This window comes from Eublepharis macularius, chromosome 14 (genome assembly GCF_028583425.1).
Source record: "Eublepharis macularius isolate TG4126 chromosome 14, MPM_Emac_v1.0, whole genome shotgun sequence".
Lineage (NCBI taxonomy): Eukaryota > Metazoa > Chordata > Lepidosauria > Squamata > Eublepharidae > Eublepharis > Eublepharis macularius.
In genome coordinates this window covers 56953776-56978730 of record NC_072803.1, presented here as the reverse complement: position 1 = coordinate 56978730, position 24955 = coordinate 56953776, and the positions used below count along the sequence as shown (strand labels likewise).

At 47.6% G+C, this 24955-nt stretch overlaps 2 protein-coding genes across 3 annotated transcripts in view; one reads left to right on the top strand and one right to left on the bottom strand.

The window, feature by feature from the left end:
• Positions 1-13526, top strand: part of FPGS (folylpolyglutamate synthase) — a 31313-nt gene extending 17787 nt beyond the window's left edge. The window contains exons 7-15 of the mRNA XM_054998480.1: positions 578-639; positions 1056-1158; positions 1305-1382; positions 1608-1755; positions 3943-4044; positions 6814-6964; positions 7655-7730; positions 10667-10733; positions 11348-13526. Of these exons, the coding sequence (XP_054854455.1) occupies positions 578-639; positions 1056-1158; positions 1305-1382; positions 1608-1755; positions 3943-4044; positions 6814-6964; positions 7655-7730; positions 10667-10733; positions 11348-11784 (1224 nt within the window). The 3' untranslated portion in view covers positions 11785-13526. The remainder of the gene's footprint in view (positions 1-577; positions 640-1055; positions 1159-1304; positions 1383-1607; positions 1756-3942; positions 4045-6813; positions 6965-7654; positions 7731-10666; positions 10734-11347) is intronic.
• A 5726-nt stretch (positions 13527-19252) lies between these two features.
• The window catches only part of ENG (endoglin), an 89372-nt gene continuing 83669 nt past the window's right edge, over positions 19253-24955 (bottom strand). For both annotated transcript variants that reach the window (XM_054997636.1, XM_054997637.1), the window contains exon 15: positions 19253-23478. In XM_054997636.1, coding sequence (XP_054853611.1) covers positions 23360-23478 — 119 coding nt within the window. In that variant the 3' untranslated portion in view covers positions 19253-23359. The remainder of the gene's footprint in view (positions 23479-24955) is intronic.

The window sequence follows — 24955 nt, the reverse complement described above, 5'->3', positions numbered from 1 at the left end:
CCTTGCGGTAATTTGGTGAGTTTGTGGCAGAGGAGAGATTTAGATTGGAGACTTTCTGGTTTGTAGCTTTGTTCTCAGAGCCACTGGGACTATCCCAACTACTTTTTTGCTGTAGGTAAAAGAATTACAGACCACTTTACCTAGGATCTCATCAGATCTCAGAAGCTAAGCAGGGTTGGCCTTGGTCAGTAATTGGATGGAAGACCTCCAAAGATGACCAGGGTCAGTATGCAGAGGCAGACAACGGCAAACCACCTCTGTTAGTCTCTTTGCCTTGAAAACCCCAGCAGGGGTCACCGTAAGTCAGCTACGACTTGATGGCACTCTCCACCACCTAGGAGAAAGCTGAATAACATCGGAATGCAGTAAAATAATATCGTTATGCTATATCTCATCACCATCCTAAAGTTCTAAAACAGATGGTAATTGATCAGCTAAGAAATAATACTTGGAGGCAGCCCCTCTCCAGATCAACATCCAGAAGCAGTCTGACATAAGGGGATCTTGCAGCTCCTGCAGAAGGTGTTAGGAAAGTCTTCCCGAAGCTCTGCTGATGTGCCTTTGTGTTCGTCTCAAGGTAGACCTGGCAGTTGTGGAAGTCGGCATCGGAGGCGCCTACGATTGCACCAACATCATCAGGTAGGCGGATCGAAACGCTGGCTGCCTCCTTTATTGAGAAACTGTTGGACAGCCTTCTTACAATAGCATCAGTTGCTTGCTGTACCATTGCTCTCCAGTCCTTCCATATCGGTGTCACAGCCTGGGGTGGTTTTCCAAGCCCCCGACTGGCCCTGCATGCTTCTTTTGGAGCTGAGCCCTGCTAGTGTAGCTTGGGGACATCCCTCTGGTTTCCTGAGGACAGTGGAAAGGCTTGTAGCAGCCCTAACTCCTTTGTAGGCTAGATACCTGAGCAGCACTTTGGCAAGTAGAGAATGGAAGTGCATTGACCGCTGCACTCGCTAAATGGTCCGTTCTACCAAGTTCTACACGCGTCAAGTTATCTGAGCCAAATAGATGACGTGTTCTCATGCTCCTTCGGTATCCCCTTTTTATAGGAAACCTGTTGTGTGTGGAGTCTCGTCTCTGGGCATTGACCACACCAGCATCCTAGGGGACACCATTGAAAAGATTGCCTGGCAGAAAGGGGGAATCTTCAAGGTAACGCTCTACGCGTAACACAGACTTTGGGTGGTGGAATTCTGAATTGTACAACTCCAGATAGCAGCTTTTCCCACCCACTCTCCTTTAAATTGCAAGCGATACAGTCAGGTTGCTCCCTGTTCATTTCTTGGCTTTGCTTGCAGCCAGGAGTGCCAGCATTCACGGTACCACAACCAGAAAGGCCCCTGGAAGTTCTGAAGGAGCAAGCCCAGAGGAACTCGGTAAGAAGTTTTATGCACGGTAGATGTGTCCTTTGCCCATCCATAGACCCCAGTATTCTTAGAGCTGGAAGCATAAATAGGTTTAGGTTACCTGGGTCGTCCGGGCTTGGAAGGTTCCACCCATCCCCAAGTCTGAATCCTTCCCCTCCCTGGCCATGAACTCTTTCTCCTTCCAGGATTTCCAGTCTGGCTGGCATAGTTCACCAGCAGGCCTTTCTTTTGCAGTGCTCTCTCTACCTGTGCCCAGACCTGGACGCCTTTGAAAAGGAAGACAGGCCTCTTCAGCTGGGGTTGGCGGGTGACCATCAGCGTTCAAACGCCTCTCTGGCCCTGCAGCTTGCCCGCATGTGGTTGGAGCGGAAGGGGTATCTGGGTAAGAGGCGATGGCTCGCTCTTTGGGGTGTTTGGTATGGGGCACATTTCCAAGGACCAAGCGTGGTGGATAGCTTTAAAAGGGAAATCAGGAATTAGGAGTCTATCAATAACTACTTGAGCCTTTTGGGGGGCATGGTGCAATAAAAATATTTTAAACTGAAATAAATAATATTGCACTCAGTAGCTGAAGGGAGCCTCAGGAGCAATACTGCTTTGGGTATCCATAGTGTTTGGGGGAGGTGGGGTCAAAGGTGAAAGAGGCCTTCATTTCTTGCTTTGGGTCTTCCTAGAAATCTCTGGTTGGCTGCTGTAGGAAGCTGGAGCCTGAGTTAGTGGTGTAGGTCGACATGGGAAGGGCTTGTGAGTCAGCTTTGAACTCAGGTGTCCCTAAGTCTAGTCCAACCCTCTAATGTTTATACTATACTGGCTGTCAGTACACCTGGGCATGCATCTGGCTGGGTGAGGGGTGAAACGTAGTGCTAGAGTGTGTGTTTTGTGCTGAGAAAGCCCCAAGGTCCATCTCTGGCACCTCTAATTATACAATTAAAAAGAGGGAGAAATTGAGTGTCAGATGGTACGTGGCCTCCTTGGCAGGGCTGTTGGGTCTTAGGCTAACTTTGCCATTGACACTTTTTGGGTAGTTGGTAAAGATTACAGCAAAATGATCTTTAGCCCATGGATTGGGACCCTCAGGCGGATCACAAATTCCCATCTGTTAGGTCACAAGCTAAAAGAATAAGAATCGCTGCTAGGTTGCATGTATAGAGAGCATGCATGCCATATTTCCTGCCTCTCTGCATGCGTGCTGAGAGCAGCCTCAGGATGGGTGGAGAGGATTCCTCTGTGCCTCTGACCCTTGGCGTGTTCCTCACTATCGTATAGCTCCCGGGCTCAGCTGACGTTTATGTTTATAATTAGATTTATATCCTGCCCTCCCCACGCACAGGCTCGGGACGGCTCACAGCAGGTATATAAATACAAAAATTTAAAATTACATATTAAACAGATAAAAACCAATCAAAGACTGCATAAATAAGGAGCCAATTTCTTTTCCCTTGCCTGCAGTCTGGCCTTAACTATGATGAGGTCTCATTCATGCTCTCCCTGTCCTATGGCTCTGATGCCACAAGACTTCCTCCGATGCTGGCCGTTCAGTGGCGTTCTGGGTCAGGAAGGGTCGAGCGCTGATCCTGTGCAAAATGAATTTTAATTATTTACAAGTGCGATACAAATGGCAAGCAGTTATTTGTCAACCCTTTAATACCGCTTTTCTGCCAAAATTGGCTGACAGAGCAGCTCCATCTGTGGGGAGAAGGTTCTAGACTTGAGGGAGCTCTGTCCTGTTTCTGGGCTCGATTCTGACGGCCTTTTTGATGCAGGGAGCGGGTCTTCGATGGAGCTGGATCAGGCAGGAGGCAAGGGTGCCTGGCACGGAGGGCAATCTCAACTCCCTTCTGTCTGGAGAACGGGACGGGGCCACCAGCCATGTGACCATTTTCTCTGAGGGCAACTCACTGAGTTCCGCCACCTCTTTTCCCAGAAAAAAAGCCCTGGATATAAAGCTGGAAAATCCCAGCTACCTTGTCCCTAAAAGGACTTCAAATTTTTGATTACCGTAAAAGTATTGAGTCTTCCTACTCCCTCTCCCCTATGGCTTCCTTACATTCAAAATAACAATGTGTCATTTATATTTTTAAAAATGTTTTAAATGTTGAAGTTGCAAAGCACCCGCAGAAAAAAGCAGCCGCTGAATCACTGGGATAACGATGCGCATTTATACCGTGCATTTTCCTAAACATTCAGAGTGTTCTACTTATATTACCTTGATGTAATCTTTTCTGAAACCCTATATGTTTGGTCATAGTTTATATACCAACTCTATGCGACACTGAAGAATTGCCAGAAATCAAATTCTACAAAATGCTTCTTTCACCTTTGTCCTAAATTTTTAGAGGGCTTTTGGGGGGTGGGTGGGTGTGACCAATATCAAATGAAACTGAGGTAAAACCGTCGAAGGGTGGTGCAGGCCTTTGAGGCAGGTGTTCTCTGAAGAGCGCTGTTCCACCACCTGATCATCTCGTTTGTTTCGTGGAGGTGACCAGACTACTTAGGCATTCCGTTGGGATGTCATCTTTGTTCTCCAGCCTAACTCATGGGTGGGGGGGCTGTTCCTGTGTCTGGACAGATATCGGTGAGTTGAGGGACCCGTGGCCCAATCCTGAGCTGCCTGCAAAGAGGCCTCCTCCGTTGGCCCCCGTCTTCAGGCCTGGGGAGCCCATGGTGCAAGGTAAGGCTGTTCTCTTCTCTGCTCTGGCGTACCTGCTTTAATTTGGAAAGAGATTACAGGCCAGTCTCTCCTGTCTCCTCATGTGTTGCTGCTGTCCTTGACTTGGCAAACAGTTTTGGCCCAGAGCGCGTTGCTCCTGCTAGCAATCAAAACAGCAACAAGCCTTTGTTTCGTTAGTGACGTCAAAAAATCTGTCCTGAGTGGTTAGATCAGATAGAAAGCAAAGGGGCAGAACAAATACGGATACAGAGATTTAATGGTGTCACCCAAGGCCACCATAAGGAACCCTGGCTTCCTCTCTCACTGTAAAACCTGATGGAAGAAACTGACAGAGCAGTCCTAAGGAGAGTTACACCCTTTTAAGTCTGTTGAAGTCCATGGTCTTGGAAAAGTGTAAGTTGCCTTAGGAATTTTGTAATGTTAAGGTGAAGATTCCTATGGGGACATTTTCCTCAAAGTTAAAACCTGCCATCTCTTGTTTGTAGTTTTTTTTAAAATCCGTTTGGGTTTCAGACCAAATAAGGACTTTATGTTTTAGCACTCATCTGTCCGGAAGGGTGGTATGTAGATATACTATCATCATCATAGATCCAGAGGAGTTAGCCGTGTTAGTCTGTAGTAGCAAAATCGAAAAGAGGAGTCCAGTGGCACCTTTAAGACGAACCAACTTTACTGCAGCATAAGCTTTCGAGAATCACAGCTCTCTTCGTCAGAAAATTTTGATCCTTCCCACACAAAACAACAGATACAGGGTTAACCCTTTGGGGGATTGGCCAATCCACTTGGCAGGTCAGAAGATGGCATGCTTTCAGGGGTTCAGATCCAGCAGCATTAGGGCTGTAAGGTGCCACTGGTCTCCAGTCCTACTGACCCACTGCAGACCAGCACAACAACTCACCTAAACCTACCCTGAAGAAAGCTTTGCAAACCACGGTTTGCCCTCTAGAGCTTCCTGAACCATCAAACTGGGAAAGCAAAACTGAAAGAAAAATCAGACAAGCCGCTTTGGACCTTTGTGTGGGTTACAGAAAACATTGGTTAGATGCAATGTCTGAATTTGTAAGGTGCTGCACAGATCTTGCTTTCTTATTTAAAATAAGTAACCCCAAACTGAACCAGCTCTGAATTTGATGATGGTTGCCAAGTCAGATCTGCGGACTCTGCTCCTGCCTCCGTCAACAGAGAGGCTGTTTGTTTGCACGCTGGCTCTCTCGCCGCCTCCTTTGGCTGCTCTGCTGCTGGATCTTAACCCCTGAAAGCTTTTCCATCTTGTGACTGGCCAAGCGGATTGGCCAATCTCCCAAAGGGTTAACCTTGTATCTGTTGTGTTTTGTGTGTGAAAGGGGAATCCAGTGATTGGCACCGAAATTTGTATCCAAATATCTTCCACCCTTTAAAGCTTTGGAGGTTTTTATTTTTTTTAAGTTTATAAAGGAAAGCTTAAGAGAAGTAGTTCCTAGTTCCTGTGCTGTGGAATCTGCACTTTTGTACCAAGGATCAAAGCTTTTTTAACCTACCCGGTTCTTAAGGCAGTGGTAACAATACGTTTTAAAACGTAAGATACTTTGCAGTGATTAAGTCTGCGCCATTTGGGCCTCCTATTTGCCCAGCCCCAGGATCCCACCCCTGAGGAATTGAAGAGCAGGAGAAAAAAATGCCTCCACGTAGCAACTCTCTAGCAATTCCCCATAGTCTTTATGGTAAACACCACAGAGACTAGAGGAGGCAGCCTAGAGTGTCACCCAGAAGCAGCACCATATCCTCCCCTCCCCAGGTACCACCTCCAGAATCTTACAGCAGTTACTGAGGCAGCGCTGGGAGCAACCTCTGAGATTACCTTTTGGCGTACAGTTGGAATTTTCATATGGACTTAAATCGAAGGAGGGATCCTTAATGTACGGTTCTACTTCAAAGAGTCACCGTCTCCGTTTGTTAAAGATGGAGCCCATTTAAGGTGTGGGGAGAAGGGTGCACTAGCAGTGTTCTTCTGTAGGCCCTTCTCCACATTCTCTCCTTTGAGCTGAAATGCCAGGGAGATTTGCCTTTTTGCGGGGGGGGGCTGGGCTTCCTGCCCTATCTGATAACCTTTAAGTGCCAGGGAAAGTTGGCACACGCCCTCTCAGGATCTCTTTAATTTTTGTTTCCTCTTCTTTTTTAAGCAATGCTTTTTGTTGCTGCTGGGCTCGTTTATGCTTTCGGTATTATTGACACCTTTTTTTGTCTTGTGTTTTAAAAAGACTTCATGCTGAATAAACAGGGTAGATTATTTTAATAAACAAACATTCTTTGAATTGCACACCTGTGGGGAGAAACCAGAGATTTGCCAAGTATATAAAGGCTTGCTTTTCTTTCACTCTTTGCCTTGCAAGGGACCTGGAGAGATTAACTCGTGGCTTTTATATATTCTCGGAAGGGAATTGCCGTTTCTCCTTTGTCTCAGATGGCTTTGGTGCAACTTAAAATCTGTTTTGCACTCAGCACAATGCCATCTTGTTATGTTTGCAACACGCCTCATATTCCCAAGTGCAGATTTGGAACCTCCATGTCGTGCCCCCATATCTCTCTTGCTTTCCACTCTTCTTTTTTTGCGGGGGGAGGAATACCCAGTTTGATGAAGAGTTCTGGCAAAATCCGAAGCGTGCATGCTATTTAATTGGTTCTAATAAAAAGGGAACATTGCATTGATTTTGGAATCACCATCTGGGGCGTCTCATCTGGTGGGGCGAAGCTGCTCAGCTGACCCTTCTTCCTTTGCTTCTCTCCTCCCAGGCCTCCAGGCGACAGAGTGGCTTGGCCGAAACCAAATTCTGCATCATGGCCCCGTGACGTGGTACATCGATGGTGCCCACACCACCAGCAGCATCAATGCATGTGTGCGCTGGTTTCACCAGTCTGCCCTCAATGAAGAGAAGCCCAGAGAGTAAGGGGCGGAGGGGCGGGTGGCGGGCATGCGGCCTTTCTGTGTCATGACCCTGGGCTTGGGGATGGAAGCCCTATGGATTAGGGCCCTTGTTGCAGAGTTGTGCGATTAGTAGTATGCCATACGGGATATGGGCCTGGGCTGCGGTCGAAAAGCACAGCATCCAATGTGAATTCTGTGACAGAAGAGGCTGAGGCTGAGTGCGGTGGGGCTGTGGCTCAGGGGTAGAGCATCTGCATGGCACGTGGAAGTCCCCAGGTTCAATCCCCGGCACCTCCAGCTAAAAGGCTCAGGTCGTAGGTACTGCCTGCTGGAGGAGACCAAACTGACATTGATGGACTAACACTGATTCCGTACGAGGCGGCTTCGTGCGCTCAAGAGAGGAGGGGTGCAAATGAAGGCTCGGCCTCTTTGTGGACCTCCAAAAAGGAGGGGGCAGACAAATTCATGGAGGGCAAGGGCGAAAAGTGGTTATTCAGCCACGATGAATGGAAAGTGTATTTCGAGGCAGTAGGGAGGTACGGCGTCCTCTTGAACTGGAGGCTGCCCACTGTTGGATCAGGGTACAGGATCTAGCAAGGCTGCTGTTTCGGTTGGATCCAGCAGGGTAGCGGTTATGGAAGCCTGAGGCTGTAAGTGCATTGAGCTGGCGGCTGATGGGGGGTCCCGTCTTCCTTCCTTTGTTTGCAGTGGCTCTGAGCTCCGGGTGCTGCTTTTCAACGTGACCGGTGACCGGGACACCGCTGCGCTGCTGAAGTTGCTTCTGGTGAGAGCTGGCCCTTGCCCGCTTGAGCCCTGGGGCGGGGCCTCCACGGGGGGAGTCGCAGCGAGGCGAAACTCCCTTTGTGCTTTGCTGCCTGGTGTTGCTGGACTCAAATCATTTAATTTATTTATTATTAGATCTGCTAAGGGCAGATCACATCATTTATAAAGCACAATAAGAGTGTCATTTCATACAGTTTTACACAACATTAAAACACTATAACAATTTTAAAACCAGTTTGTTAACAGTACTGTTACAGTTTCCAAGAGGGCAGCAGTACCTGCTCAGCTGTTTATTTGGCTTCACTTTGGGTGTAATAGGCAGCGGCAGTTGAAGACAGTTGAAAACAGGGTGGTGAACAGATCTACTGGGAGGTTTAATCAACCACTTCCTCCTCCTGCAGGTCGGCGGAGGCCTAGTCCAGCCTCAGCCATATGCCTGGTGGAACATCTCTGTCTTGCAAGGATAGCAAATCCTGCCGGGCTCCAGTTTTAGTGGACAGAGAGTTCCACCAGGCCAGGGCCAGGACTGAAAAAGCCCTGGCTCTGGTTGAGGCCAGGCAGGCCTCCCTGGGGCCAGGGACCACCAATAGTTGTTTTTCTGCTGACCGAAGTGTCCTCCAGAGCATATATGAGGAGAGGCGGTCTCGCAGATATGCCAGTCCCAGTCTGCTTAGAACTTTGTAAGTTAATACCAAAACCTTGAATCTGATCCGGTACTCCACAGGCAACCAATGCAGCTGGCACAGTGTAGGTGTTATGTGTGCTCCAGTTGGTGCTCTTACAATAACACGCACCCGCGAAAAGGGAGAACTGTTAAATGAATGTAATTCCTGAGGCTCCGTCTTGGGAAGCAAAACTGTGAAGGAATTGATTTTAAGACAGCAGAAGAGAAGCTTGAGAGCAGGAGAGAAGGGTCTTCAGATATATGAAGGGTGCTGTTGTGATCGGGGGGGAGAGAGAGCGCTCCAGCGCGTCACGTAATTTTCCCAGTCCCCACCCTCACCCCATTTCTGGGCTGCAAGAAGCAGGGGCAGTGCTCACACACGCACGCACACACACTATGGTCACTGCCACCAGCCTCTTTCCTTACGGTCGTTGGGCTGGAAGGGTGAAGCTCTGCCACTTCTTTTCACGCACCTCAACCACACAGATGCGTATCTCAGCTTTGAGTCATAATTGTGAACTTCATCAATAGTAGTAACAGTAACAATAACACATTATACCGACAATAAATTTTAAAAAATACTATGAAGGATGGAGTAATAACCATAACCAGTGGTGTTCCAAAATAGGCATATTTGGCTAAGTGAGCATTTATGTACTCACATCATACAGCATTTGGGTGGTTGGTGAAATACTTAAAATATAGTTTCCTGCCCCATATGGGAGTCAGGGGTGGCGGTTCTTGGACATGCCCTGCCCCATAAAAGGAATAGGGCTGAGGCATGCTGGGATTAAAATACTCTAAATATGCTTACTTAATAAAGCGTGTTGGAGCTCTGTTTCAGGTGCCTGTTGTTTATTTGCTGCTGGGAGGAAACTTAGTTCAAGATCAAGAGATCCCAAATCTTACAGTTTTTTTTAGACAATTTTTTTTAGTCATTTTTCTCTTTTTCCACAATGTTACAACGAGAGTTTTAGCAGCTACCAAGAGCAATGAAATGAGCTCCAATTTTATTTTGGGTATTGTTTTATGATCAAACATTTCCAATAAAACTGTAGACATTTTTAGTAGGATCTTATCTAGGGTGATGTTATGTATCTGAATTAATGCTCCCCCCAGAATTTTGAGATTTTGGGGAATGCCACCAGCACCTTTCTACCTTGCAGGAACTCAATGTAATAATCATAAAATGAATGAAAGCAATATTTAAAAACACGGTTGAGGGCTGCCTGTTAAGGAACTGATACCGCCACAGCCTTTCTGGCACAAATTGGGGTCTTAGGGCCACATGCAGTCTAATTTCAGTGGTATCAGATATCATTTACTCATCATTTTGCGTGCTGGTTCTTTAAGGTTCAAAGTGGACAGAGTGAATACCGGTTTCATAGTTGTGCCCATTCTTGCTCACCAAGAGTTATGTTCCTTTCTTTTGCCATGCATTTCAAAGTCTAAGTGGGGCGTTTATTCCAAACGGTATTTCCCATATCTTTTGTAGAGCGGGAAAATGCCTTTGCTATTTGGCTGTCTCTCAGAAATCAATTTTTCAAAATAAGTTAATTGGCTTAGAGAGATTGTTGTTCATAACTGAAGTTTGAAATAAATGCAGCATCTGGAAATACTGAAACCAGATTTTTTTGTATTGCCTGCTAGATCTCGAAGTTTAGTGGGGGGGTTTCTTTTGAAGAATTGACCTTCTCCATTGATCCCATACGCCGAAAGGTTAGATGCAGGGCTTTTTTTCAGCTGGAACGCGGTGGAACGGAGTTCCGGCACCTCTAGAAAATGGTCACATGGCCGGTGGCCCCGCCCCCTGATCTCCAGACAGAGAGGAGTTTAGATTGCCCTCCGTGCAGCAGTGCAGAGGGCAATCTAAACTCCCCCCTGTCTGGAGATCAGGGGGCAGGGCCACCGGCCATGTGACCATTTTCAACAAGGGCGATTTAAACTTTTTAAAGTTCCCCCTTTGTTCCAGCTGACCCAAAGTGACGTCATTGTGTGGTCCTGAGTTCCACCACTGAGTTCCACCACCTCTTTTCCCAGAAAAAAAGCCCTGGTTAGAGGCATACATTTTTATGCATTGAGGTTTAAGATTTTCCTCCTCCAGGCGCGTGCGAAGAAGTCTGAACTGGTTATGGTTTCTGTGGTTTCTGTACTGGTTTCTATGGTTTCTATGGTTTCTGTACTGTGTCTGTTTCTACATCTCTTAAGTCGACGCTTTGATTGTATTTCTCTGCTCCTTTCTGTAATCTTGATGGTTGTGTTTCTCTTTTCAGCCATGCAAGTTTGACTATGCTGTTTTCTGCCCTAATTTCACCGAAGTGTCTACTGCAGGGAATGCGGGTGAGTGGCTGGAGGGCGGTGTGGATCTGCAGACCCCTGTGTTAGAATTGTCACGTGGTATCAGGGTGGTGGGCCCTGACCTGGATAGCCCAAGAGAGCCTGATCTCGTCAAATCTCAGAAGCTAAGCAGGGTTGGCCTTGCTTAGTAATTGGATGGGAGACCTCCAGTGAAGACCAGGGTTGCAGAGGCAGGCAATGGCAAACCACCTCTGATAGTCTCTTGCCATGAAAACCCTGCCAGGGGTCGCCATAAGTCAGCTATGACTTGAGAGCAGAATTTCATTTTGACCTGACCTGGATAGCCCAAGTGAGCCTGATCTCATCAGATCTCAGAAGCTAAGTAGAGCCAGCCTTGGTTAGGAATTGGATGGGAGACCTCCAACGAAGACTAGGGTTGCAGAAGCAGGCACTGGTAAACCACCTCTGTTAGTCTCTTGCCATGAAAACCCCGCCAGAGGGCTTGAGGGCAGGATTTCATTTCATCAGGGTGGTGGACTAGTCCGGCTCATCATTCCAACCCAGGTGGTGGCTGTCCCTGAATGCTGTTACGGTGGAGCCAGGAGGGCAGGATTCTGGCCCTGCTGTGACTCCTTGGCTTTCCCTTGATCTTTCAGACCAGCAGAACTTCAACGTCACCCTGGAGAACGTCTTGACCCGCTGCCTGCAGAACCAGAGCTATTGGAATCGCCTGATGGAGGCGAAAGGGGGCCAAGACCCCTGGCTCTCTCCAGCTGCAGAAGTGGAAGGGATGGGTGGTTGGCTGAAGCCGGCCCCCCTGCACAGCTCCCTGCTCTTCATGCCTCCCTCCACTCGGCCGCTCAATTCCAACTCCTTGGTTTTCCCATGCATCTCCCACGCATTGCAGTGGATCACCCAGGGCAGGGACCCGCACTTCCAAGCCCCAGCCTCCAGAGGGCTCCACCCTCACCCCGTGGCCACCAGCGGTGCTGTTTTGCTCCAGGAAGCAGCCACCATCCGGGTCTTGGTGACCGGCAGCTTGCACTTGGTGGGCGGAGTCTTGAAGCTGCTGGATCCATCACTCTCACAATAGGGGGCGCTGCTGGGCCTCCTTCCCGGGACTGCGTCTGCTGCCTACTTGAAATGTTCTGGGATGCAGGATGGCAATTGGTTCTTGGTTGGGCAGCTTTACTCTGCAATGGCACCTGCAGACGGGTTGCCTTCCTGAGGCTACTTCCGGCTTCTTCCGAGATTGGAATCCCTCCTTTCTCCCCGAAAGACCTGGGTCGGCTGGTCTGGCATCTGAACTGGATGGAGCCCTCTGCCTCTGGCACTAGTCCTAAGGAAGCCCACCTGCATTTTGCACCCAAGGTTTCCTCTCTGCTGTTGCTTGGATTTTGAGGTTCTCTCCCCCTTCTTCATGTGGCTGTTCTGTAAGCCCCCCCCACCCCCCGCAACACACACACTGTAAGTTGGAGCCCTCCTTAACCTGAGCCAATGCAGTGTATAATCTTGCTTGTTTACAGCTGTTGCAGATAGCAGCGTCCTCTCGGTTTGAGCTGACAAGAGATGGGCCAGGAGGCTTTAACTGACAACTTGAGACTTTAACTGACAACTTGAGACGTGCCTTTTCGCTTGCCTGCTCATCTCTGTCCTTTGCCAGCTCCTCTGTCATTTTTGCTTGTTCTCTTCTCCCATTTCGATGGGCTGGGGTGGGAAGGCTGCCAATGACATGTTCTCTGGAGGTCTTTGCCACCTGCTCTTTCATATTGCCTTGGTGTTTTCCTTAAGGAACTCTCGGCCTTGCCTTTCGGCTTGGTATTCTGGGGAAAAACCAGATACGCTTTCTTCGAGAGTCACACGGGAGAACAGAGGTCCAAGTAGTCTGCACGAGTTCGTGCTACGCCTGTGCAGTGCAGCTGTGCTCTCTGAGGGCCAGAGCGGCAGACCAGCCCCATCACACCCTACCCCGCACAGCTGATGTGCACAGCTCTAGCCAATGTGTACTGTGGGAGTGGGCTGTGTTGGGGGGTGCAGGTGCCTTTTCAGGGGACAGTCATTGCACCCCCATCAGTGTGCTGAGCGTAGGGTGCTTGTTTGCTGGAAGGCACTTCCGGTTTCAGAAATGTCCCTTTTGGGTCAAGGGGGCCAAGTGTTCTGCAATGCGTTGGTCTTGTTTAACAGCACATGCCACCATGTGGTGTGTGGACTTTTGTTTACTTTATAGGTGCAGCTGAAATCTTCATTTTTCTACATCCTTCTTCCCACTCCTGACTCTTACTGAAGCTTCTATCCCTTTTAGAGTATCTCCATGGGTGGATCTTCTGTGCACAAGATATGAAATGCAACACTAAAATCTGTGGGGAGGGAGCTACAGGGTGACTTGTTCTAGTACGCAAAGTGGTAGCAAGGGAAACGTCCTCAAATTGATTTTTTTTTTAAAAAAATCCTGATTCGATAGTGCTGCACCCACCGGACTGTACCACCTCTTAAATGCACTGATGGTGATGGTGGGTGTGAAACGTGCCCAAGAGTGTGTTGCTCTCCTGACCTCCTTTGACATACGTGTTTTCTGCATATAAGCAGCTTTTGACACGGGAATGGTTTTTAGCAAAGCACTCCCGTAAATTTTGAGCTGCACCCTCCTGCACGCACCGTACGTCTTGCATCTGCCCGGTTAATGGTTTGAAATTTGCCCAGTGAGGATGTCACGAGGAGTAAAGCGTTGGCTGGTAGTACATGGCCATTTCCAGACGGCTTACCGGTCCCCGGAACGTCGCGCCACGTTGCGGGGAAAACGTGAAATATCATGTTTTCTCGCGCGAGTTTTGCACGACGTCGTGCGATGTGCAAAACTCGCGCGAGAAAACACGATATTTTGCGTTTTCCCCACAACGTGGCGCAACGTTCCGGGGACCCAAATTGGTAAACTATGTGAAAAAGTAAAGTCACCTGTTTTACTTCTTAAACGGCGTCTGCGCCTCGGAGGTGCTTTTGATACGATTTCTGCAGTGGCACGTGCGTGTTAAGGGGTGAAATGGTTCATCTGTGTGGAATCCATATTTTTCCTAGGAGCCAGCTGTGATCTTCTAGGAGATCCTTCTAGAGAATGTCCCTGTTGGATGGCCTGTTTGGATGTTAGCTCTTTTCTTCCCTGCCTCTGTTAGCAGCTGCCACCCACAAAGCTGTCATGGAGGCAGGGTAGAAATTACACAGAGAGATGGATCTTTGGTCCATGCCGAGGCAAGAAAGAGAGTCATATACCAGAGCCGCACAATCTGGAATTACACCTTGTTCTCTGGCAGAGAACACAAGCATTTGAAAGAAGTAGGGCCTTCTGCTCATTTCCTGCGTGGTTCTGTAGGAAAACTTCTATTCCTCTTTGTTGTGGATTTCCTTCTCCCAGTATGATGAGACTAATGTACAAGTGGCAAGGTTTAGGCCTTGAATTTCCTGGCAGTGTGAGCTGCTTCCGTTCCCTCCTGTTATGGGGCATCTCTCCCATTTTGCTTGCAAGCATTCTTGAGGATGCATAAAAAGTCTTAACTGGAGTCTTACTTCATACAGACGGCTTCAGCAATTTTCAGTTCTTGGGAGTGGACAGTGTCTTGGCTCTGTAAAATAACACCCAGGTACGTTACGGATTTTAAAATAACGACTTTACTGTTCCCTTCATCAGTGTTTCTCTTCCTGCCCCTCAGCTAAAGAGCCAGAGAGCTAAATGGTGAATTATTCTGAAAAAGTAATTTATCTCAGAACTATTGTCTTTGTTTCTTATTTTAAATTAAATCTTTTAACTGTTTTTAAAGTTGGATTTTTATTCCTTTATAAAAGCTACTTACTGTGACTTTGGGAATTAAAAAAAATTGTGGCATTGCTGCCAAACTAATATAGAACTGGTGGAATAGATGTTCTAAATAAAGAACTGACATTAGAACTTTCTAATCCTTTGTATTTTTGCAGTGTCTCTCATGCCTTTGGGTAAACTCCTGTTTTAATTTGGAAAATTCTTTATCTTGGTTCCTCTTTCCTGAAGAAAATGCCAAGAAGATGGTGCTGGATATCAGTTCCTCCAATAAAATGTACACATCAGATGGAGAACATGAGGAGAGAGAACTTTTTCTCCCTGTCCATAATTCTGGAATTTGGGATTACCCAACAAAATCGATAGGCAGTTAATTTTGCAGTTAAAAATGAATACTGCTTTGCACAATATATGGATAACTTCAGCTTCCACAAGAGACAGTGCCGGCCTCTGGCTTAGAGAACTTGGAAAGGAGATTGGACAAATCCATGAATAAAAGGTCTTATCAAAAGCCATTAGCTATGGTGGCTAAATGGAGCCTCCATGTTCAGAGGCAATATATTTTCCATCAGTGGCTGAATGTCAGGGGTGGGCCTGTTGTCTTCATCTGCTTCCCGGATACAGCTGGGCACTGATGGAAACAGGATATTAAACCAGATGGGCCTTTGGATCTGCTCTTCTGCTCTTATCAGGGCACTTTCAATTGGAAACAGTGCGGGGGGGGAGGGCCCAGTTAACATTGGGAAGGGGGTCATCAGGGCCACAGTGTTCATCCAGGTTGCCTCCCTCCTCCTGTGTTGTTTCTTAGGCCAAATTACATATGCACAGTTCTAGTCAGTCAGTCAATCCCTCAAAACGTTACAAAACAATGTTTGGTCTTTAGCTCCACCTCTGCCCAGCCATTTGACACTTGCACTGTTTTGATTTGTCACTAGATGGTGCTGTCGTGCCGTTTTTGTGCACTTGTACAGCACAATAAAGTAAAAAAATGTTTTATCTTTTAAACAATTATATCCCATACTCATCCAGGCTCATGACACACCTCGTGTGTGAATGGGGAAAAAATCCCTTTCCCAGACACCGGCTGAAAATTGTCTTCTGTTCTTCCATGTGATAGGCATGGAAAAGGCATTCAAAATCTGGAAGGAGGGTGTGTGCTTTATGCAGAGAATCCAGAAGTGCACATTTGAGAAGATCAGAGAGAGAAACGCTAGTCTTACAATGCAGTCCTAAACAGAATTACGCCTCTTTAAGCCCAATAGACTTAGACAGTTGTAACTCTGTAGGATTGCACTATTAAAGCAAGATTGTATTTTCACCTCTGTGTGTGTTTGTGAATGTGAATGAATTAAAATGATCAGAGCAACAAAGTGCAAGCATGAAAAGATGTAGCTATTAATTTTGTATTTAGCATCTCCAGAAAATGGTTAGATGAACATGAACAGGTAACAAAAGAAATGCCTGTTGCAAGAGAATTTTGGTAAGATACATACAAGATACTAAATCAAGATAATTGTATACAGCCTGCACCTGATAAGGTAGCTGACTGATGATGTGGATTTTAATTGCTCCTTTTTAGTATGGGGCTGGTCACTGGTTCTGAAGGGGGAAAAGAACCCAGTTCACCTTAAATAGTGGTGAGCCTGGAGTGCATGCATGACCGGGCTTCCAGTCTATTTCTGCGACACAGAGCCAAGCTACAAGTGAGGAATTACACGTGAGTCTGTTCACTTGCCATGCAAGTGTAATTCGTCTCTTGTAGCTTGGCTCTCAGTCTCCACTGTGGTGTAATGAGCGCATTGCTGGGCTGGGCTGCAAAATCCCTGGTTCAAGTCCACACTTGTTAATTACGCTTACTGGATGGTCTTGGGCCAGCCACGTGCTCTTGGCCTGATGTACCTCACTGGAATGCTGAGGATAAAATGAAAGGAGGGAGAGCCAGGAACACCACCTTGAGCTCCTTTGGAGGTTGGGGTAGGATAAAAAATGTAATAAGATGATGTAAGCTGGCCTTTGCAAGGACAGTTGTGAAATGAGAACACCGTCTGATTTTTGCCTCACCAAGAAAAAGCTACTGGCACTATCAGAGATGTATTCCTTCATGTGAGCTGAGGAATGCCTCTTTTTTTTTAGTGCCAGAGGAGTTAGCCGTGTTAGTTTATAGTTGCAAAATCGTAAAGAGTCCAGTAGCACCTTTAAGACTAACCAACTTTACTGTGGCATAAACTTTTGAGAACCACAGCTCTCTTCGTCAGATTCATGTGACAAAGAGAGCTGTGGTTCTCTAAAGCTTATGCTACAAATAATTTGGTTAGTCTTAAAGGTGCTACTGGACTCTTCTTTTTTACTGGTGTCTGCAACCTGCTGGTATTGCTTGATGATACAATACCAAATGACCTACACCCTGGTCCGTAATTTCTCCCTCCTACAGAGAGTGCCTGCCCCAGTGTACCTTGCGTACTTAAAGAACATGTGATGATTATTCTCTTCAGGCTATTTTTATTTAGGTGCAGTTTCATGCTGATTTAATTAAACAGTTGGGTGCAATAGTCTTTTCTTTTTTATTTTATTTACTTCATTTATACCTCACCTCCGCAATGAGGATCCATGGTGGCTTACATCATTCTCCTCTCTTCCATTTTATCCTCACAACAACCCTATGAGGTAGGATCGGCTGAGACTGTGTGCATGTGGTCCAGGGTCACCCAGCAAGCTGCCATGGCAGAGCAGGGATTTGAACTTGGGTCTCCAGATCCTGGTACGACATTCTAACCACTCCTACCGTCACTGGTTCAGTGGAGATCAAGAACTAATGGGCAGTGCCGGCTCAACCTAATATTGGAGTCAGTCTTCCAATGGGATTTTATATTGAAGCCAGATCAAGATGGGTAGCCGTGTTAGTCTATCTGTAGCAGTAGAAAAGAGCAAGAGTCCAGTAGCACCTGTAAGGCTCACAACATTTGGGGTAGGGTATGAGCTTTTGTGAGTCACAGCTCGCTTCTTCAGATACAGCTAAAATGTGGACAGAAGGACTCACGCTCTAGCTGTGACTCCCGAAAGTCATATCCTACCACAAATGTTGTTAGTCTTATAGGTGCTGCTGGACTCTTGCGCTTTTCTATAGTGAATCCACTGATTTAAAATTTTCAGGCGTGTTTAAGGGGCAGTTCCTTCTATCAGGGAGACAATATTTTTGCAAACCCGAGTTTTTAAAATTGGTTTTCTGCCCTTTGACCTTACTGTAAGTTGCCTTGGGCTATTTAGGAAAGGGTGGGTGAAGTATTTCAAACTAGTAACAAAGCCCATTGTGGCAAAAAATACAACGGGCTGTAGAAAGGGCAGGGCGGCCAGGCTGGGCTAGGCTGCCCTCCATGCTCCCGGGCATGGGGAGGGCAGGGCAATCCCTCCTCTGCCACTGGCTTGGCCTAATGGGTCTGGGAAGGGTAGCACAGGCATATGGGGCTTTCCCACTGTCTGCGGCTGAGCAAAAATAACAGGTGAGTTGTTGTCAATACGGCTCACCTTTATGGAGGAGGATAAATATTGTGGAGGAGCACCTGGCTGTAAGTGGTACTCTTTTCCTGCTTCTCTCTCCATCCCCTTCCCATACCTTGTTGATGCAACACATTCAGGGAGTGACAGCCTCAGCATCTAGCACAGGCCTATGGTGAACATGTGCATAAACCCCTCCGCTTGGTTTTTACTGGTCTTCGCAACACTTTATGTGATGCTGCCGCTCACAGATCGTAATTGCCACTGCATTTCGTGTGCAAGCAGTGAAGCGTCTGACAGCAGTTGCCTGATCTGCTGTGATGTTACAGGATGTTCATAACCGTTCTAACTTCTCAAGGGTTGCAGTGGGGAGCTGTCAATGTTGGCATTCCACTTTGTGTAAGAGAATGAGAAATTTGTTAGTTTGAGCTGGGATGAAAACCTTTTCCAGGCTGCAGGGCCAGGATTACCTTTGTGGGACTAGCACTGAAGATGGGGGTGAGGGTCCCAAGGGTTAGTGGAAGAAAGGCTGGGGGAACAGGCAATGGACTGAGAAACAGGAATCCAACTGCAAGGATAGGCTCCAGTTGAATAGGTGGGGAGTTGTATGCAGTAGCTTCTGGTTTCATGTCAGTGTCGCATGCTGGCAACTTCCTTTGGGGCAGCGAGGTCAAGAAAGCAGTTCTGGGTGACTGGGAGCTCCAGTTCACATATTGAAGTGAACAAATCTGCTATGCTTGTTGAGCCCTATTTCTCACAAGGCCATCCCTCCATCCCTACCACCGTCGGACTTGAGCATCTCCCGTCAACAGACATGGAAGAAAATCAGGCAAGATCTCCATGGCCTCCAGCAGCTTGCTTGAGGAAGTGATACATTGCCATAAAATTGGCTAGATCTACTGGTGAATATTCGTCGTTTTTAAACGGCGGTGGCCCTTAGACCTGTGAGATGTCGCAGCTTAAGTTCTGCTCCCAAATGGCGGATCTGGGGAGGGAGGCTAGACAGCAATTCAGCAATCAGGAACAGCTCCTGAGACATGCAGGTTGCATTCGACTACATTTGTATCCAACCTTTCTTCCAAGGAGAAGAGGGTGGCAGCCACAGTTCTACTTCATTCGATGTATTTTTCAAGATCTATGTACCTTGCTCAAAGTAACCCCCTTTCTCATACTGGGCATGTTTGAATTCTCCGCGGGAGTTCAGAGTTCAACCAATGCCTGGATCAGCAAATGCTTGCCGTTGAAAAAATGTGACATTCAGCAATTGGAAGAGTTCAAATTTTAATCTCCACAGGCCACAGATTAAATCCAACACGTTATACAATATTACGGTTAAAACTGGTTCTGCAAACTAATATTTACAGATCAAATACAAGTAAAAATGAGAGGTGGCTTCGCTCTCTCTCGACACCTTCCGTGCTGTGGGGGAAGGGGGCTTCTCTGTGCATTCCAAAGAAGGCCCCACGCTAAATTATTCTGCGCTCTCACCAGCAGCAGGACTTTCCTATTGCTGCAGAGAGTTTGCCAATTTCTTGATCAGACCCAATTCACACCACCACGTTCTGGATTCTATTCAACATCTGATTTCGTCACTGTGAAAGAGCTAAGCTGGGCCCTTCCGTCTGCCTTTGTATCTGTGTGGTGTCCTGCTACTCGGGTGAAAGGCGGGCTCCCTCGTCACAGATCCACAAGCTCCTTGGCTCTCGTTTCACCACGGTTATAGGAACTGGCTCCCTTGTGTCTAAAACTAGAAGTGTGGCTCCCCTATCATCGTTGTCCTTTAAAAAAAATCATTGTGGCTGACGTCATCTAAGCAGTTGATTCTGTAGCCAAGGCCATTAACAAGCATGAGAGGCTGGGGGAAACCCTTTGGCACGCTTGCACTGTTATGATACGTCTTTGATCCACGGCAGAAGTGCCGTTAGTCCTTTAAACATCTTCTGCTCACTCCAAAATGCAGGATATTTTATTTGCAATAAATAACAGAATCTGCATCACCTGGAACTACTTAAAGCAATAACTGGATGAAATCATATTGCGTACAATAGCGATATCGAATAAACGTTTCCAATTTCTCTTACTGGATGTTGGGCGTTTTCCGAACATACTTTGGACAGATGCTTTTAGAAATCTCAAGACCTGCACCCTTTCTCAGGCTAAGGGGTCTGGCTCTTTCCCAACTACGTGGATTAACATACCCAGCTATCAGCATTATGTGGCCCTCAACAGTGAAGGAATTGGGCTTGTTGGCTGTGTTGTGGCAGGCGTGTTCATTGGTACGGGAAGGGGGCTGGTAGCCATTAGGGCTAAGTGGAGTTTCCAAAAGTTCAGGGACAGTTCGCCTCTGAATGCCTGTTGCCAAGGGAAAACAATGAGGAAGGAGTGGCCTCCCAGGGCACCTGGTTAGCTGATGGGGGACTGGATGGGACCCTTGCTCTGACCCAGCAGGCCTCTGCTGCTATGCTTTCCCAGGCTCCGCCTTTACAAAAAAAAAACCCCTCTGCTATTTGGTACAGGTTAGTCAGAACGCAGCATTTCCTGTCTTACAAGTCCATACAAGCACGTGTTACAGCGGCAGTTTTCCCTTCCCTCCCAAGGTGGCCATTTTGTTCCACTCCTGACAGGAGAAAACATAGGCTGACAGAAAGTCACATTACTTCCCTGTAAATACACTGTGATAAAATATATAACTATGTATAACTATTTATATACGTACAGTAATAAGAAATATTTGAAACAGAAACAGGCCCAAACTCCCTGCTCTTTGCAATTAGAAGAACACGACGTTACCCAGAAAGCTCTCGCTGGCCCCGCCTGAAGGGTTGGCACGTCCTCTCCAAGGAGAGGGAAAATGGCCCTGGCTTACTGTCTAGAGTCTTTCTAGGACAGACTTTTTTCTGCTTTCTGGGGTGGGGGCGGAGTGGCAGCTGGGTTGACGTCATCGAAGAGCTGCACAAGAATTACAAGTTCCAAAGCACACCTACACACACGCACGCACACATACACACCTGCCCAGGAGTCAGTTTACAGGCTTATGCAGCATCCTCTCATTTGAAGCACAACCCCTTCTGCTCCAAGGAAACTGAGCCGGATTTCAATATTTCAGCTTACGGATAGGTTGCCAGCTCCAAGGTGGAAAATGCTGGAGATTTGGGGGGTGAAGCCTGGAGAAGGCGGGGTTTGGGGAGGGAAGGACCTCAGCATGGCATAATGCCATAGAACCCGCCCTCCAAAGCAGCCGTTTCCTCCCGAGGAACTGATCTCTGTGGCATGGAGATCAGTGGTAATTCCGAGAGATCTCCAGCCACCACCTGGAGGCCCTGGCAGAATTTTTTTGAAAAAAATAATTAAGGTTTAAAACATGCCCGAAAGTGACAGAAAGGGGCTTGGAGATCTGCCCATACCCCCTTCATGATGAAAGTGTGTGTGGGGGGGGGAGGCTTTCGTCTCTCTGACTGCGGGGGAGGGGGGGACACTGATGGCCATATGAGATTTTGCTTTGAAAGGAGAGTAGTGAAAGTCTCCGACCCCAAGGCAGAAGTTCTCAAACAGATTTTCTACTGCCAGCTACCTCCTGTGAACTTCCTCTGCCTCGTGCAAGGAAAAGTAAAGGGTGGTGGTTTCCTACTGTGATGGGCTAGAATAAGACCCAAAGGCCTGTTTTCATGAAGGGCAGGAGAACCAACTAATCCTTAATCTCCCCCCCCCCCCATTTCTAACGCCAGTGGTGCACACATTGCCTGAAGGGTTGCCCCCCTCTGCTAGGTGATGCTTTCCTTTTCTCTGCCCTAAGCCCATCTTCCCTCGTTTGAACAGCCAAAGAAGTGCATGTTTGTGTTCCTTAGGGCCAAGCTAGAAGTGACGAGTTACACTTGAATGGCAAGTGAACAGACTCCCGTGCATTCCTCCCTGTTCACTTGGGCCCCACTTGATCACGTAGTGATCGAGTGTAGGGCAAGTGGAGCGCAAGTGAACAGGGAGGAATACACGGGAGTCTGTTCACTTGCCATTCGTGATCGAGTGGAGTGCAAGTGGAGTGCAAGTGAACAGGTAGGAATACATGTCAGTCTGTTCACTTGCCATTCAAGTGTAACTCGCCACTTCTGTCTTGGCCCTTAGCCAAACAATATGCTTGCAAAGGACACAGGCGCCATTAGGAAGAGTTTGAAAACAGCCTTGCCAGCATACAAAATATTGAAATTCAGCTCAGTTTCTTTGGAGCAGAATCACTGCCTAGGAAGGGATTGGGCTTCAAAGCCGTGCACTCCTGGGTGCCTTTATCTTTATCCATGTGTATTGGAGACCTCCACCTGGAAGACCAGAAATCCTGGGAAAGGGAGCTGAACCTTTAAAGAGGAAAACTCAGGTTAGTAACACACACACACACACACACACACACACACAAACCTCCCCCCCCCCACACACAAAAAGGGTCAGAGATTTAGCAGGGACAGGAAATGGGGATGGACTCTGGTAAGTGATGCCACAGATTAACATGTGGTTCTCACATCTGCGGCATGTAATTTGAGGGCCGTAACTGAGACGTTAGTCCTTTCCCTAATGCCCACTGAAAACTTTTTGTTCTTTTTTCCTATGAGAGATAGTTTCTCTTTAGTCACAATTCTGTCTGTCTACTATATTTTCTGGACCCTTCCTCCAAGCAGCAAAGAGATGCATATGAGAACTACAAAGAGATGTAGTTCTCCCTTCCTTATTTTAAACCTCCCCAAACCCTGGGTGAGCGAGGGAGTGGCGCAAGACCAGCCAGAGAGCTTCACGGCAACATGGGGAATAGAACTCGGGTTCTCCTATGCCCTAGTGCAACCCTCTAACCACGTGGGCCTTTTTTGCCACGAACACCGGTCAGAACACAGGCTGATGGTACCAGCAGCTTCTCCGGTGGCTACAAGAGAGGTATACCCAAATTTCAGTTCCCGAGACAGGGGTGAGCAAATAACTGACTAGATGAAAAGGTATGTTGTGTTCCGTTATCAATCCGCTTGAACCCAGTCCAGGGCTAGACGCTTGCTCTCCAGGATTGCACCTCCAAAGGCTGGCCGTGCTTCCCCTGCGGAAGGCAACTGGTTGGGGATCCAAGCGTGGCGAACGGTGCTGACACTAGACGGCAGAATGATCCTGCTTGGCTGGGGAGCTTGACGGCTGTCCAGGGAGCTGCCTTAAAGTGCTGGCTGAAAATGGTCACTCCCCTGAGTATTAGGAGATTGAAGGAAAACCTCACACAGCCTCTTTTTTGCCCTCTCCGATATGAGGCTTTCCTGCTCCTGGCTTGGAGAAGTTCAAGTGTCCTCAACCCTAGCACCCTCCCCTAAGGAGGGGTAGAAAGGCCTGTCCGTTCCCTGGCCTGGAGCTGCTACGCCACGCTGCTGGTCGAGCAAGGCGTGCTTTGTGTGCTGCCGATGCTGTGGTTGGTGCTGCTGCTCTCGGAGGCGGGTGGATTCGCCGAGACGGGCTGCATTTTGGCCAGCGGACCTGGAGTTCGTTACAAGTCCAAAAAAAAGGGAAACGCGTTAGGGCAGGGGAGAAGAAAGGCAGGATGACAGCCGGGTCTAATCAAACGTCACCAGGGGAAGATAAAGCACAGGGCAGCACTTCCAGGATGCAAAGATAAAGACAGAGAGCTCCCCCACACACCAGTTCTTGACAGCATCTGCCAATTATTTTGTATTTTATCATGACAGAGAGAAAAACCAGCCTTCTTATTTCCCAGCGAGAGGGGGAATCTGGCCAAGCCAATCAGGATGGAAGATAAAGTGGCGTGATTGTTCCTTTTGGCTATGGCCCCTGGATTGATAGTGACACCATTTGGGTTCTGGCGGATACAAGATGATATTGCAGGAATGGGTGGGAGATTCTCTGTGGGGAGAGTGGGAGATTGTGGATCAGTGTGAGAACACAATAGGAGGGGATCTTCAATCTCTGGTGAGCTGCGCCACCAGCAATGCCGCCATTTCTCTTCTTTTTAATGGACTGGCATCTTGAGAAGAGAGAGAGAAACACATGTAGAATGTGTTGGAAAGAGGGCTGAAAAAAGGCAGAAGGAAAGAGGAACATAAATAGTAAATGGTAAAATATTGAAAAGCAGACCCCATGTCTTGGATTGGGACCTGAAAGAAAACTGATAGCTAGTACTTTATCTGCATTTGATTTTTAATACCTAAATGCAGAACTTTAGAACACAGGTCCTTCTCTCTCGCCTATTTGAACCTCAGGTAGCAGAGTTGAGAGAGACTGAGACCACTGCAGTACACAGAGAGTAGCGACTGTTTGCAAGTGGATTTTCCTCTATGAATCAGGAAAATCCACTTGGGAACAATAGCTGGAGTACACTGAAGCTGCACTAATCAACATGTTTGAAAGTAGTCTTCAGTCAGATTTGACTGTATTAGGGCTGAAGAGAGCTGGAGCTGGTTTGAGAGAGGAACCGCTGCTCATGGCATGTTCAATGAGAATCAGTGCTGTGTAGTGGTTAGAGTTTGGGTTTAGAGAGAGAGGGAACCAAGCTCACTGAGACTCTGCATGAGACATCTAACATGTGAAGAACGTGTGTCGGGAGATGCAACGTTAGCCAGGAAGGGTAGTTTAAAAAGACAGAGCTGGCGGCAGGACAAAGGCTTTGCTATACACTGGAGCTGTGTGAAGGGGTTGTGAAATGCCAGAAAGGAAATTTCAGCCCATTATAACCTCCCCAGGTCCAAGCCTGGCTCTGAAAGGCAACTCCAGCCCATTTCGATTCCTCACTGCCCTCTGGTTGCAATCCCACACAGCTTTAAATGGGAGAGGTGAAATTGACAGAGCCTGGGTGGAGGCGAATATGAAATTAACAAACTCTCTGAGGAGCAATCTCCACTGGCTCTGTCTTTTTAAACTACTCTTCCTGGCTAACATTGCGTCTTCCTACACTTGACGAACAAGCACCAAGGCATCTTCTGTAGAGAGATTGTGGGCC